This window comes from Mastigoproctus giganteus, chromosome 6, assembly GCF_048544385.1.
Source record: "Mastigoproctus giganteus isolate SK-2022 chromosome 6, ASM4854438v1, whole genome shotgun sequence".
NCBI classification, from domain to species: domain Eukaryota; kingdom Metazoa; phylum Arthropoda; class Arachnida; order Uropygi; family Thelyphonidae; genus Mastigoproctus; species Mastigoproctus giganteus.
In genome coordinates this window covers 38,102,657-38,117,885 of record NC_143580.1, presented here as the reverse complement: position 1 = coordinate 38,117,885, position 15,229 = coordinate 38,102,657, and the positions used below count along the sequence as shown (strand labels likewise).

The following is a 15,229-nucleotide window of genomic DNA, read 5'->3' as shown; positions in this document are numbered from 1 at the left end:
AAGGTCATGCAGTAAACCTTCATGACACCATTAACTACAATGAGTGGAAGTGAATGCACTGTGAAGGATCATCTTCCACAAGTAGAAAGAGATGCATCTGATGAGTGTGGCCAATTCATGTTCTGGCAAGAACAACTTGTTGATTTCTATTCTTTTGAGTTGGTAGTGATTTGCTGTTGAATTTTTAATAGTTTCTTAAGTCAACCGGTATCAGCAGCTTTGGTAATAGTTGATGCAAATCTAATCCAAGAATCCTTTCTTGCCTTTCTTCTTATATGGCATGTTTTGGCTCTCTTTCTTTTAGTTGATAAGGTTATCGGTTTTAGGATGTTTGCAGAATAAATTCCATGCTTTATTAATATTTTTTTTCCCTTTCTTTCTTTTATGCATTCTGTATTCCACCAATTGTTTAATATGTTTTTGGTGCTCTTCATGTGACTGTGGTACTGCACCATTAGCTGCAGCCCAATATTCTGTTCATCTATATTGTCAGTGAGTTGACATTGAATGAGTTTTGTGTCAATTTTTTAACACTAGTGGCATTATTTCAGTCAACTTTGGTGAATTTTTCGTTTATTCAACTCTCAGTTTCATGTTGTTATTTGGATTCAGCATATTACAGAGTAATAGTCAGTGCTGAAGACATTATCCAACACTGATCAATCAATTCTTGGAAATAATACTACAAAACAGGTGAAAATATTGATAGTAGAGGTTGATCCTATAGGAAAGGGGACATATATATGGTAACTAGTGTTAACCTAACCCAGCGATGGCCACAATAGTACGTAGCATGTGCCGAATTTAAAAAAAAATAATAAAAAAAAATTTTGAAAATTAAAATGGCTATCAGTGATGTAAATATGAATTTAATATTTCTTCAGTATATTTTTGACTTTTGATCTGCATCACTGACTTTGTTGGAATCAGAGAAGTATGCCTTTAAAAAAAATCAGATCGCAAGTTTTAGGCATTCAGTGCATGTGTAGGTACCACTTCGTTTAACAGCTTAAGCATTTCTTGAGAATGCATGTTTGTAGTAAAAGTGAACATCATAAGGTTGGAAAACTTACTTTTAGAGGTACACAGATGTCTAATATTAATTTATTTTATTTTTGGTTTTGATTTCATATCTTACGTGTCATACTTATATCATATTTTACTTGTTTCAGTGTGTTTTTCACTTTCAGATCTTACTTATTTCAGTTTGTTTCTCACTTTGAGATCTTACTCGTTTCAATTGTTTCTTGCTTTTATATCTTACTTATCTCAATTTGAAGTGTGTTAATTAATTTCCTGGTGGATAATATAATTCAGATAACAAATTATTGGTTGACTGTTGTTAGTGGACTTTGCATTCTGTGCAGCTGATTTGTGGAATTCTTATTTTAATTTTTATAAGTCATCTTGCCATTTTTTAAGTACTAGTATTTAGCTAGCACAGTTTGGCATACAAAATGCAAAGGTCACTAATGGGCTGTTGATATGACAAAATTTCTGAAAGCATCGGTACTTCAATTCTTCATGCTGAAATGAAGTGAACTGTTACAGTAATTAATACATTAAGAAGTGCCCAATTTTCAATCATTTATTGCCTTTATTCCAAACATTTCCATGGTATCACAGAGGACTTGTATGCACCAGATGGTGTGACTTTTTTAAGCATATGCTAGCTGGAGGAAGTATAGTAAGGTGCTTGTCAAGTATTTCTTCAAATAGTTTTTCTCACTTGACTATTTAAGATGATCCCCAAAGTGGGTGGTGTCCATTAAAATTGCCTAGTAGACAGAATGGAGTTGGTATCTGCACACTAAGGCCACCTAAGTCTGCTTCAGTATATGTGTGGGTGAGAGATATATGAGACAAGGGTAAATGTGATGGAGAGTGCAATGCACACTGCAACTTCTAAGAAAGTACATAGAGGTATGCATTTGAAGGAAATTCTAGATTCCACTTAAACTGCAATGCATCCATGGACTGAGTTTGCTGAATCTCTGTCCCATCTGTAAAGGTTGTAATGTTTTTACTGAAGGAGATTCAGCAGTTAAATTGGTTTCTTGTAAACATATGCCCCTATGGCTCATAGTGGGTGATTAGAGCATATTCATTGTTGCTGTTTAGTCCTCTATAATTTAATTGCAGGATACAGTCCACTGTTGAGATTTAGTTGTGGAGAATGATCTGTTTTTAGAAACTGTTAATGTCACTCACTTTTGAATTTCTCCCTTTCAGCATCCATATCACCTTCAACATATATCTCTAGAAGCTCATCTTCATTTCCTGTATTATCAGCATCCATTTGTTGAAGGAGGGTTTTTTGTTTTAATGTACTTTTTAAAATGCTGAAATAGGAAAGGCTGGGATCAGGTTCAGAGTATTGTTAATCTGATCTAATGTCCCCTGTTGTGAATCTTTCAATAAAAGTTTCATTCACTCAGTAGGCAATGTTTTTGGAGGAACTGTCGTCTTTGTCTGCACTGCTGCTGTTTTTGGGTAAAGATGTGTAGCTATACCTGGACATGTCTCAGAAGAGTTGTTTTCTCATCTTCTGGTTTGTAACTTTGTGTTCAGTTTTGTACTTTTGGATTTTCTTTAATATTCACAAGGCTTTTAAATATTCTAGATGGTAACCTTTATGATTTGCAGAACATGACAGTTGAATGGTACAGTCTGCTTGTCTATGGGTCTTGAACCCACAGTTAGGACAAATTACATCTCTCTGACATGTTGTATGTGAGTGGCCAAATTTTTGGCATTTAGAGCATTTATACAGTCTAATATGGCACAGATGACCTGCTTTTACTGTTATTGTAAGGTTTAAGAAGTACAATGTGCAAGTGGGCCTAAGTTCTCCACCTTTTATGGTCATAATTCGCTTTGCATGTATGACCTTTTGTTCTTGCAATTCTTGTAGTAATTCTTCCTCCAACACATTTAGTAAGGCCTAGTCTGTTGTAACTTCCTTGGAGGTGTTGAACATGGTATGAGGCCACATTAAATACCTATAAATTTGATGGGAAATTCCATGGAAGAGTGTAGGTTAAGCAGAGTATCTGTATGCCTTTGAGTTGCTGTCTCTGTGAGGTTTCCTGATCAAACTTCTTTACACCCTTATGAAGACTAGTAGAACTTTCTATATATTTCTGAATAAGAAATGGAGAAAGCTTGCTAATAGGTTTGTCTGTTGAAGAACGGATTATGAGAAATGGCACATAATCTTCATATACATTTCTCTTCTTAGCCTTTTGGAATGAAGTGGAGCCCACAGACTGAGAATCTGTGAGCTCCACTTTTGAAAAATTTTGAAGATTCATTTGGCTCCTTTTAGCCCTGTAGGTTGAGTTTTATATCCAGGTTTCTGGCTCCACCACAGGGAGGTAGGAGCAGACTAAATATTATCTACTAATCTTTGCTTATTAATCAGCTTGCTAATCTTTGCCTAACATGACCAAGCAAAGATTTGTATGGGTTAGTAATGAATCTATGAAAAATATAAAGGTAATTTGCTTTCTTGCTCTCTTCAAATACTTTTTGAAAGAAGAACTAACATCAAATAAGGATATTTATTAAAGAAAAGAACTAAAATATAAATGAATTAGTAATTGCTCTAGAAAAATCTCAATTGGAGCACAGAGAAATCACTTTGCACCAGGGGCCCCTCTGGATGATAGAACAAATCCCATTACCTTCAATACATAACCAAGGTGGCCTGAGAGAATTGCTTGCCATAGGATGTGTTGCATTCCAGCACCTAAAGGCTAACAAATAGCTTCTACTTTGAATGATCAAGAGGACTGTAGATGACATTGTGTGTTTGTTGAGACTGGAACCTTGTGTTAGTGTATTTTGCTTCTGTTGCTTTGCAATATACTGTTTAATAATATATTAACAATATTTGGTTAATGTCCATTAAGAACCCCCCAGGGGGGGATTGAAATGTGTGAAAATAAATCCTCTCATTAGACATTCAGTTATAACATGGACATATTGTTATAGACCAGCAATGTCAAACCTTTTCTTCCCTGTATGCCAAAAATAAGCTGAAACAAGAATACCACAATTTTATGTGCCATACAAAAAAAAAAAAAAAAAAAAAAAAAAGCATGCCAATGCCATATTTAAAAAAAAATGACTTAAAATTACTAGGTAGCCATTACTGTTATAAAGAAAGGTAATAATATTCTGAACATTTCTAATGAGAACTTTGTTGCTGTATAATTCTGCATACAATTATACTTGACTATTTATTAAAAATATTTTCAAGCATAAAAGCAAGTAAGGTTCCTAAAGTTGATGGCCTATACTAATAATTTTTAGTAAGGTCACCAGGGAGTGTGTTGAACCACTGAAGTTAATTATAAGGGCATCTTTGGACTTTGGGAGAGATTTCTTTGAATTGGAGATGTGCCACCATATCACCAATACATAAAGGTGCTAAAAGTGAAGTTGGTAACTACAGACCAGTTAGTCTCATTTCAGTGGTAGGGAAAACCTTAGAAGTTTGTTATTCAGAATGCCATATCTATTAAGAGTGCAATCCAAGGACATATAGATAGATATGGCATTCTGAATAACACACAGCATGGTTTTTTTAAGTTAAGAGAAAATTGTGTTTAACTAACTTAATAAGCTATTCTGATACAGTTACTCATGAGCTGGATGTAGGGAACAATGTCTACATAGTTTATTTGGATTTTAGCAAGACATTTGACTCATTCCCTCTTGAGAGGTTATTGTATAAGCTGGAACATGTTGGGATTACTGGAAAAATTTGAAGCTAGATTTCTGGATGGCTGCAGTGCAGAAAACAGGGTTGTGATTAATGGATATTCTTCAGATTGGTGTAAAGTCAGGAGTGGGATTCCCCAAGGATCCATTCTTGGACCACTGTTGTTTCTGATTTTCATAAATGACATCAATGATGTGATAGAAGGCTTGATGTCAAAATTTGCAGATGTTATAAAGATTTGCAGAGTAGTTAATGATCAGTACCAAACTGTGCTCCTTGAGGACGACTTAAACAGGCTGTAAGAATGGCCAGAAAAGTGGCAGCTATTTTTTAATGCAGCAAAATCAGTCTTACACTTGGGGAATAGCAACCCCAAAATAAACTTGGTGGGATAACTAAAAACAGAGGAAGAAAGGGACCGGGAGGGACAATATGGCTGGTTATTAAGTTTCTGAGCAGCATCCAGGAAAGCCCATGATGCTCCAATGATTTATTGAACCTGTAGAGATATGGTGGCCATAGTCCCACTGTATAAGGCAATTGTAAGACCACATTTTGAATACTGTATTCGAAAGTATTTTAAAATACTGTATTTTAGACACCGAGCATCTTGAAGGGGTTCAATGATGGGCAACTCGCATGGTGAGATCGTAAAAGGGCAACCATGTAGGAAACACTCCGTGTATGTGGACTATAGAGTTTGGCAACCAGGCACCTCAGAGGTGACCTGATTGTGGTTTATAAGGTTCTGAGAGGGATTAGTAAGATGAATGGAGGCAGAATTTTCACTGTTATAGAGAATTACAGAACTCAGGGACATAGATTCAAATTACATGGGAAAAAGTTTTGTAGGAAGTTTTCTTTTAGCCAGTGAGTCTTGAATGCTGGAACAAGTTGCCTTCACAAGTAGTTGAGGCTGATAGTTTGAATAAATTCCATAAATTTGAATAAAGTCAACTGGATAGTTACGTATGTGAGGAGGGAAGCACATAATTTGTATTTTCTTATCTACTCATTTTTTTTTTTCAGCCAGTTCAGCAAAAGTGTGTGGCTTCCTTGCACTGTATGGCTATTACTACTATTACTATAGTTTTCACCACCAGATGTGGCCAGATTCAAATAAATTTTTTTTTACCAACATATTTTCCTATGTGTACCAATAATGGCCATCCATGGCATTGGTTTACAATTTCTGAGTCTATACTGTAAGCCTATTATACAGTGAAGGTTATCCATAACAACTGCTAAAATCAGAAAAAAAAAAAAAAATCTTAAAAAGCACATAGATACTGAAGAAAATGCAAGAAATTTAGAAAATATGTGGTTTAATCTCCATCCATGCATTATAACTACAATTGTTATTATAGTTAAACAGTAAGATATTGAAATAAATATAGTTAAATTTATTTAATGTAATATTCATATGCAGTCTTTTGTATGAATACTACACGGAGTGGTTGCATCAAATTTGATTTACCACTTCAAAATTTCTTCCTTTTTCTTGGAGTACTATCACGGAGAATGTCACGGATGTTCATACCTTTCTGTTTCTTTTACATTCTAGTAAACTATATTTAAAAATGTGCCTTGTACAATTTCTCACGGAAAGTAACTTTGAGAGGGTTTTAACAAGTAGCACACTTTTTACAACTTGGTTGGTGTTCAACAAATGCATTCACAATTACAACTGACCTGCAAAAGTGAAAACAGAAAGGCAAGTCAATTGAAACTGCTTTAATAATTCTTTCACGCTCCAATCATATATTCCTTTCCGTGGCTTTGAAGAATGAAAACAAGATAGTACCTGCCAAGTAGCACCAACAAAAGTTAAAATTAAACAAGATATACATATTTATAAAAACATGCAAGGAAAATTACGTTATTGCTGCAGTTTAACTCTATGTTTGAGAAACTCATGAATGAATTTCCCAAACATGAGCTTCCTGTAGTGCATTTTCTAGGACTGGAGTGAGTTTCTTTATGAAATTTTCCAGAGTTGTAAAAATGAAAACTTTGTACATAAATAATTCTTTTAAATATTAATTTCTGCTTAATTTGACTTACTCGTCATTATAGCAAAATTATTGTCAAAAATTAAACCAGAATTTAAAAGGTGGGGGACCTTAACCTTCTGTCATTCACACCCTCAATTTAGCAAATGATGCTTGTGTGATGTCTGTGAGACACCTCTTTTTGTTTTAATTCTAAAAAATTGATTTTTAGATCTTTTACTGGATTGAAAATGGTGATCAATTAATTATGATTTTCTAAACTCAATTAAAAATATCAAATATTATTTGATATTTTTAATTGAGTTTAGAAGTAACAAGTATTATTGTTTTCTCTAGTAAACAAGAGAAAACAATAATAATAAAGCTTTTATCATATTTCTTAGAATTTTTGAGGTCATCGCCTGGATGGAAATACAAAAGCTTGCATAGTGTCTGGCACAATGTGAACATCTGTATTTTTGTCAGCTCTTTGCATTTAGCTGGCAAAACCAAAGCTCTATGACAAGATTAGACATCTGTCACTGGCATCTCACAAATGCTATGTGGGAATGGGAATTGCCTAGAAGAAAGACATGATTGATGTTTGCTATGTTTATTCACCATCTCATAATTCATAGTACATTTAAATGAAAACAGAAAATATTGTATAACCAGCTAAAATAATGTTGTACAAAGGTACACAGGAGGATTTGGTTTCATTTACAAATTAAAAAAAAAAAAAAAAAAATTTTAAAAAGTAGTATTTCAGACGCTACACTAGCATCAGAAGGTTAAAAATAAACTAGTTACTTTTTTTTTTTTTTTTGAAGGAATAATATCCTCCACATCCCTTTGTGTATCACATAATTTGAGTTCTTCAATTTTTGGATCTGAATTCCAGAGAATTTTGGCTTCTGTAAGCAAAATCAGGTAACAATAAAAATGTGTACAGTGCCCTCCTTTGCTTTTCAAAGCTATTTTCATGCAGCCAACAATTAAAACTTTATTTACTATTAGTTGGGAAAACATAAATAATGGACTAGAAAAGAGAATGTGCGCTAGAAAATTTGTACATAAACTTACATAAAATTTGTAAATAATTTGCACATAAACTGACGCATTATTTGAAATGACTTCCAAAACTAAAATTTTTAAATGGTCTATGTATATACCCTCCAGAGTTCACACATGGCAAACGTAGATCAAGGTATTCACTTTTTAAAGGTTAAAGCATTCATCATAGCAAAACGTTTCACGTTTGTATGTATTTCGGGCACCTCCGTAGCCAGGTGGGCAGGAGCACAGTGCATAGCACACACTTCTTGATTAGACCGGGCTTTGAGCCCGTGACCACAAATACAGAGGATGCGGAAAGGTCAGGAAATGACCACCGCATATCCCGGGAGCAATATGGCCTTAGTTGCTAATGCTCCTAAAAACCAAAAAACAACAACATATATATTTCACTTATTACCATAGAATTTTTGTAAATTTAATGCTAAATTGATGTCATAGTAATAATGCTTGTTATATTGGACAGTCATTATAATTTATAGTTTTTTATAGAATTGGTACAGCTATATTTGTCATTGGTTAAAATATTTTCACAGTAAAACAGAATGGTAGTGAGCCAGGATTTTCATTATTATTATCTGCCATCAGCCTTGTGAACATGTCAGACATCAGTAGCACGTCATCTGAACCTCCAGTGAGAGTATGCAAGGGTGCTTCAGGCTCCAAATAAGCTTTAGCCAGAGGTTTCACTATGACCATTTAAGACAGTAAAATTTCAAGCTCTTCTACTTCACACAATAAGTGCAGTAAAATACAGTATTAGAACATTTAATGTTTTTTATTTCATAGTATAGCACTTTTTCAATTAAAACATTTTGGCAATTTCAGAGATTGTCTTTCTTTCAAGTTTAGCTGATAAGCCTTGCTGCCCATAGCCCATTAAATCAAGTTTTATTGTATTGGTATTAAACAACCACAGTAAAGGTAGTGCTTATACAATACCTTTACTGTGTTTTCTTTTTTCTTTTTTTTATATAGCTGTATAAATTTAAGCAAACAAAGTTAGTTTGCATATGAGTCTTCATTATATTAAAATTTCATACTGGGAATCACTTCACAATGTGTTGCCCTGCTCTTGCATAAGTAACCTTGATAAGTAACACTTCTCCAAAGGAGGAGTACTGTTACTTATTCTTAGATGAGTGCTGCCATCCAGTTTCAGTAGTACTAGTACTGGGCAAAGTTATTCTAAATTTTAATAAATAATGGAGTTCTTGAAATAAAAAAATATTTCTATAAATAGAATTTTAATTCCAGCAATATTGTGCATCCATACTTTCACATAAATATCCATGGCTATCTGGTTACTGAATTGAATGGTGAAATATTGTATAACCAGCTAAAATAATGTTGTACAAAGGTACACAGGAGGATTTGGTTTCATTTACAAATTAAAAAAAAAAAAAAAATTTAAAAAGTAGTATCTCAGACGCTACACTAGCATCAGAAGGTTAAAAATAAACTAGTTACTTTTTTTTTTTGAAGGAATAATATCCTCCACATCTCTTTGTGTATCACATAATTTGAGTTCTTCAATTTTTGGATCTGAATTCCAGAGAATTTTGGCTTCTGTAAGCAAAATCAGGTAACAATAAAAATGTGTACAGTGCCCTCCTTTGCTTTTCAAAGCTATTTTCATGCAGCCAACAATTAAAACTTTATTTACTATTAGTTGGGAAAACATAAATAATGGACTAGAAAAGAGAATGTGCGCTAGAAAATTTGTACATAAACTTACATAAAATTTGTAAATAATTTGCACATAAACTGACGCATTATTTGAAATGACTTCCAAAACTAAAATTTTTAAATGGTCTATGTATATACCCTCCAGAGTTCACACATGGCAAACGTAGATCAAGGTATTCACTTTTTAAAGGTTAAAGCATTCATCATAGCAAAACGTTTCACGTTTGTATGTATTTCGGGCACCTCCGTAGCCAGGTGGGCAGGAGCACAGTGCATAGCACACACTTCTTGATTAGACCGGGCTTTGAGCCCGTGACCACAAATACAGAGGATGCGGAAAGGTCAGGAAATGACCACCGCATATCCCGGGAGCAATATGGCCTTAGTTGCTAATGCTCCTAAAAACTGAATACTCATAAATATCTTCTGGGATTTCCATACTTATCTCTGGATTTTTTTCCATTTGAAGATACCTGAAAGAAAAAGTACAGAAAAAGTGTGAACCTAGAATACTACAATATTTAGTAGTGTTCTGGGTGAAGATACAACAGAAATTGAATAAAATAATACTTGGCATGTGTATCATTGTATGTTGATTTGCTATGAAAAGATGTAGTTCGTATGCCTGCAGTGTAGGTTTGGAACACCTGACCTAAGTTTTATTTGTATCACATTTCTATATACACCACCCTCTAAGAAGTATCCAGATACCTGGTTTTATAGTTATGTTGGATCTTCCCAGATAAACAAATTGAGGCGTCTCTGTAGCCAGGTGGGAAGGAGCAGCAGTGTGTAGTACACGCTTCTTGATTAGACCGGGGTTCGAGCCCGTCACCACCAAATACGGAGGATGCGGAAAGGTCAGGGAATCACCACCGCATATTCTGGAGCAATATGGCCTTAGTTGCTAATGCTCCTAAAAACCAAATAACAAACAAACAACAAACAAGTTGCTTAGACCAGTTATAAGCAAGGTGTATCAGTCACACAAGTTAGTTTTCTCACCATGGCACAGATTCAAGTGGACTGATTGCTATAGAGATGTTATTGTTGGATGCCACACTGCCAGCTTGTCAATTTGTTCAATTGCTGACAGTTTACTGTAGTTTACTGTCAGTGATGTTATCTTAAAATGGAAGCATCTTCCAGAAATCCACATTAGCTCACTCCATATGACCACAGGTTACTTGGTAGGGTAGGTAGGACAATCTATCAGACATCCCTGTAAAACATCAACTAGTAGTTTAAGGCATCAACAGAAGTTAAGGTCTGTATAAATAGACTATATATATATATATAGAGCTCCATAGTCTTCATTTTCATGGAAGAATGGCAAACCTAACCAACTGCAGCAGTTCTACCTTGCATGGTATAACTCAGTGTTTCTCAAACTGTGTTCTGCGGAACACTAGTGTTCTGTGAGATGTGAACCAGTGTTCCACAAAAAATCGTAATTAATAATTAAAAAAAATAATAAAATAAATAAATTTTGCATATTTGTAGTGTACACCACTTTTGTGTCATTATAATATTTAACAATTTTTTTTCAGTTATTAATATACTGGCATAGACTAATAATCAAATAGACCGCAGAACACTATTTTGGCGGGCTTTGCATAGAGAAGTATGCGCAGAGGTAATGACACCTACATAAAAGTAGTAATGTGGTGATCTAGTATGCCATTTAGCCTGGAGTACACGGGTTATAGGAGAGGGGAAAGCAAACTGATATCATAACTAAACTCACTTCCTTGAATAAATTTTTTTGATAATTATTAGTATTTCAAAATATTATTAAAATATGTGAATTAAAATATGTGAATATTAAAATAAATCAGATGTGATTGAAAAAAGGAACTTTAAAATGAGAAGCAAAATACTTCTAGTAGTGCAACTGTGGTTGATGAAAACGAGCACAATATTGTCACATTTCAAAGTGAGGACGAACAATCGCAGCCTTTTGTTCCCCAAAAATCCAAAGTGAAAAAACAGGAACCAACTAATAAAAGACCAAAAAGAAAGTATAATAACAGTTATATGAATTTTGGCTTTATGTGTGTTGGAAAAAAAGGTGCTCCTGATGCACAGTGCATCATATGTAATAAAATATTAGCAAACAGTTCTTTGGCTCCTGCTAATACGTGTGTTTCGTAAGTGTTCCATGACTAAAAAGGTTTGGGAAACACTGGTATAACTAATGCTGTAATTTGCTCATAGAGCAGTAGAAATTGGTTCTTTCCATGGAGTTATGAATCTTTCTACACCCTGTTCTACTCAGGCTGAAGTGTGGACAATGCCTGGAGAATGTCTGATGCCATAGTTCATTGTGCCATCAATGAAGTTCAGAAGAGCTGGGAATATGGTGTGGATATGCAGGAAACCTTGAATGCTAATGCTTAGCTTAACATTTTGGACAATTCTATGCTCCCTATAATCTGGCAGTTTCTTGGTATAGACCCATGCTATACTTGTTTGAAAATGGTGCCATTTGAGAATGGTAATTCTAGAAGTTGAAAAAGTTGAAATGGCCAGTGCAAAGTCTTGATTTGAACCCTATGGAATATCTTTGAGATGAAATGGGATGTTGGGTTATTTATTGCCAGACCAGTACCTCCTAAATCTCAACTGGTCACAGTTCTGCAAGAGGAATGGAGGACTATACCTGCTGAAATCAATCATTTGTTGGTGGAATGTCTACCCAGGAAGATGAAAGCAGATGAAGACAGATTGACATGCTATTGAAGTGAATGGCAGTGACATCCTTGTGAAACTGAGATGTCTGGATGCTTTTGGATGGTAGTGTACCTGATCATGTAGAAAATTTGGGTTTATGCTTACTCAATAAATACTTGAAGATATATTGTTTAAATGCGTTTATACATAATTCCAAATCAATCTGTATATATAGCTATTTAAATAATAACTAGTTTTCAATAGGTATTATTTACTAACCAGATGCAGATAGAAGTGCAGTTAGGAGACCCAAACAAAGAACTTGGTTATTTTCTTGGTGTTCCAGATGGAGGCTGTGAGTCTCGTTCTCCCTCACCTAGAAGTTGTCAGGAGATGCTACAGAACAAACGAAGGTTAGAATAGCATTTTAATATCTGTTAGATTATTTTAATCTACATACATACACATTCCAATATATACTGGAATACATCCAGTTCTAAAAACAGTGGCTAGTTGTCCATTTTGGAGGTTACATGGTAACACTGATTTAAAGGAGTATAAATGAGAACAACAGCTTAGGAACAGGCAGTAAGAAATTGGGTGAAATGAGGAAAAAGCCTAACTCCTTCCAAAGAGATGTTATAGTAAGAACGCACTTAGCAAGGACATTGCTTCATCAGGTAGGAAAGGAAATGGACTACTCAAACCAACTGTTAGAAACATACAAGGTCTGTCCAAAAGTATCTGGACTGTTATCATATAGTGCCAGTAAGCATAGTTATGGGGTGGTCAGCTTAATTCCTTTGAAGTATTGGCCAAATGATTTTCCCCACTCCTGGAAACACTTTGGAAAGCCAATTTTGAGCTGATCCAGTGTACTATTTATTGTTTGTATGTCATAAAATTGATATCCTTTCAGTCTCAGAAACAAAAAAAAAAATCACATGGAGCCATATCTAATGTATACAGGGCTACTGGACTTGAGCAATTCCATGTTTGATAAAAAAAACTTGGTATAAGTATTATTATTATTTTAAGGCCACCCAAAATTCAAATTCATCTGCCGTGCATTATGTCTGTAAATTGCGTGTGTTCTGTGGTCAATTTTCCTGTTTTGCTGGATAAAAAATCCGAGTTGCTGGGGAGAAAAACTTTGCTATCTATGTCTGAGACTGACTAACTCAGCCACAGAGTGAAAAAAGCCCATTAAAGTTCCTCACGTCATCGACGGGATTCGAACCCAGGCCTTTTCCACCCGGTGTGTGGAGGATGGTGACAATACCACTGTGCTACCCACGTACTCAATATAAGTAGTGAAAAATGTGATGGTGCATTGTGCATTATCATCATGGTGAAGCAAATAGTCCTTGAAGTTCCACTTTTCTAGTCTTTTTCTTTGAGCTGCATCACAAAAGATATCTCAGAACTTCAATGTAAGAGCCTTTATTGTTTGTCCCTCTGAAGCCCTCATGATCAAAAAATTTGAACAACATGGCTTTCTGTTTGCTGTATTTTTTTGGGGAAGGGGAAGAAGGAGTCTTCCACTGGGACAATGACTGCTGTTTGCATTTTAGATCATACTGATAAATCCATGTTTTATCTTCAGGTTATGATACGTTTCAAAAACATCTTATCATTAATCACACATTTGTACAAATCGAAAACAACTTGCTAGTGATGTTCACGTTTTTCTTCTGCTAGTGGCCATGGCATGAACTTTGCAGAAATGCACCTTTGTGTTCCATTTTTTTTGTTAATCATATCATATCTGGAAGGGATACAAATTTCTTCAGTAATTTCCCAAATGGTTAATTTTCATCATTTCACACCAAAGTTCACGCTCCAGGCACAACTTCCTCATTTGCTGTGGTTGAGGGGTATCCATATCACGGATCACTTTCGACAGGTTCCTTACGTCTTTGGCACAACAGTACCAGGAAAAAACTTGCATATGGCTCATTACAGAGTCCCATTCCCTATATGCTGTTTCGAGATCACTGGTGCAATACCACCACTTTGCTTATTGGAGGCTTGAAGTGGTGAAACCCATGTTTCGTCTCTAGAGCAAAGTTTCCGGCATCCCCCTGCCATACTTCTCCTTCAACCCATGCACGGTACTAAGTGCTATAGGTTTTAATACCTTTTGTGTTTGGGGTTTTCATAAAAAAAAAAAAAAAACTATTTCACTTCGGGTTTTTCCAATTTTAAAACCAAATCTAACACACATACACGCACACACTTTTTTTTATGCAATCTGACATTTTGAAATACAATGAGATGTGAATATTTTCACATTGGCTGACTAAACTACCATAAGCAAATGAACAGCTTACTCTGTGGAAGTAACACTGAGACATGTCTAAACACATTATTCTTTGTCACAGTGTGCTCTGCTATGCGGAGATGGGAGAAATCCCAGGTGTCGTCTGACATGAACATACCTTACGTGCTCTGCTATCTAATTCTTAAAAAATAAGTAATTTAGATTTTTTTTGAACAGACATCATATAGCAGCAGAAACAGTAGCATTTGCCCAACTCCTGGAATGAACAAGAATGGCATTGAAGAATGGGATATGGCTTATGCAGCTGCTCACAAATCTAAGTTTTCAACTTCATAACTCCAGCTACTTCCTGTTGTGGTGCAATAGAGCTGAAACAATGGACTTAGTATTAGTAATAGTGAGTAATAGAGTAATGAAACATACTACACAGTCCATCAGATGGATTCCCACAAATGTGGCATATGCCCAAGGAATGGTTTTGTTCAAGTCATGTGAACCACAGTAGTGTAGAATTTGGTGGTGGTTGTAGTAGCATAACAGTGTGAGCCTTTTTTCACATGATTTGGTTGCATAGGCTCATTGACTGCTATGCTCAGACCCATAAATGCTGATGCCTACAATGACAGTCTTCTCCATTTGTCTTCTGTTTGGAAAAGTCTGACATTTGGTTCCTGTCATAGACCAGAGGAACTCATTATATAGGCTCTTTTCATTCAGGAATGTAACTAACCAGTCCCGAGTGTAGGCATAGGGTTTTCTCCAAATTTGGGAAATTTTATTTCTATGTAC

The 15,229-nt window shown here is 35.1% G+C and overlaps 1 protein-coding gene across 1 annotated transcript in view; it reads left to right on the top strand.

Annotated features, from left to right (window-relative positions):
• LOC150084175 (guanine nucleotide exchange factor DBS-like) overlaps window positions 1–15,229 on the top strand; it is a 619,625-nt gene that overhangs the window by 466,418 nt on the left and 137,978 nt on the right. Inside the window, exon 14 of the mRNA XM_090376145.1 lies at window positions 12,439–12,569. Coding sequence (XP_090232271.1) covers window positions 12,439–12,569 — 131 coding nt within the window. The remainder of the gene's footprint in view (window positions 1–12,438; window positions 12,570–15,229) is intronic.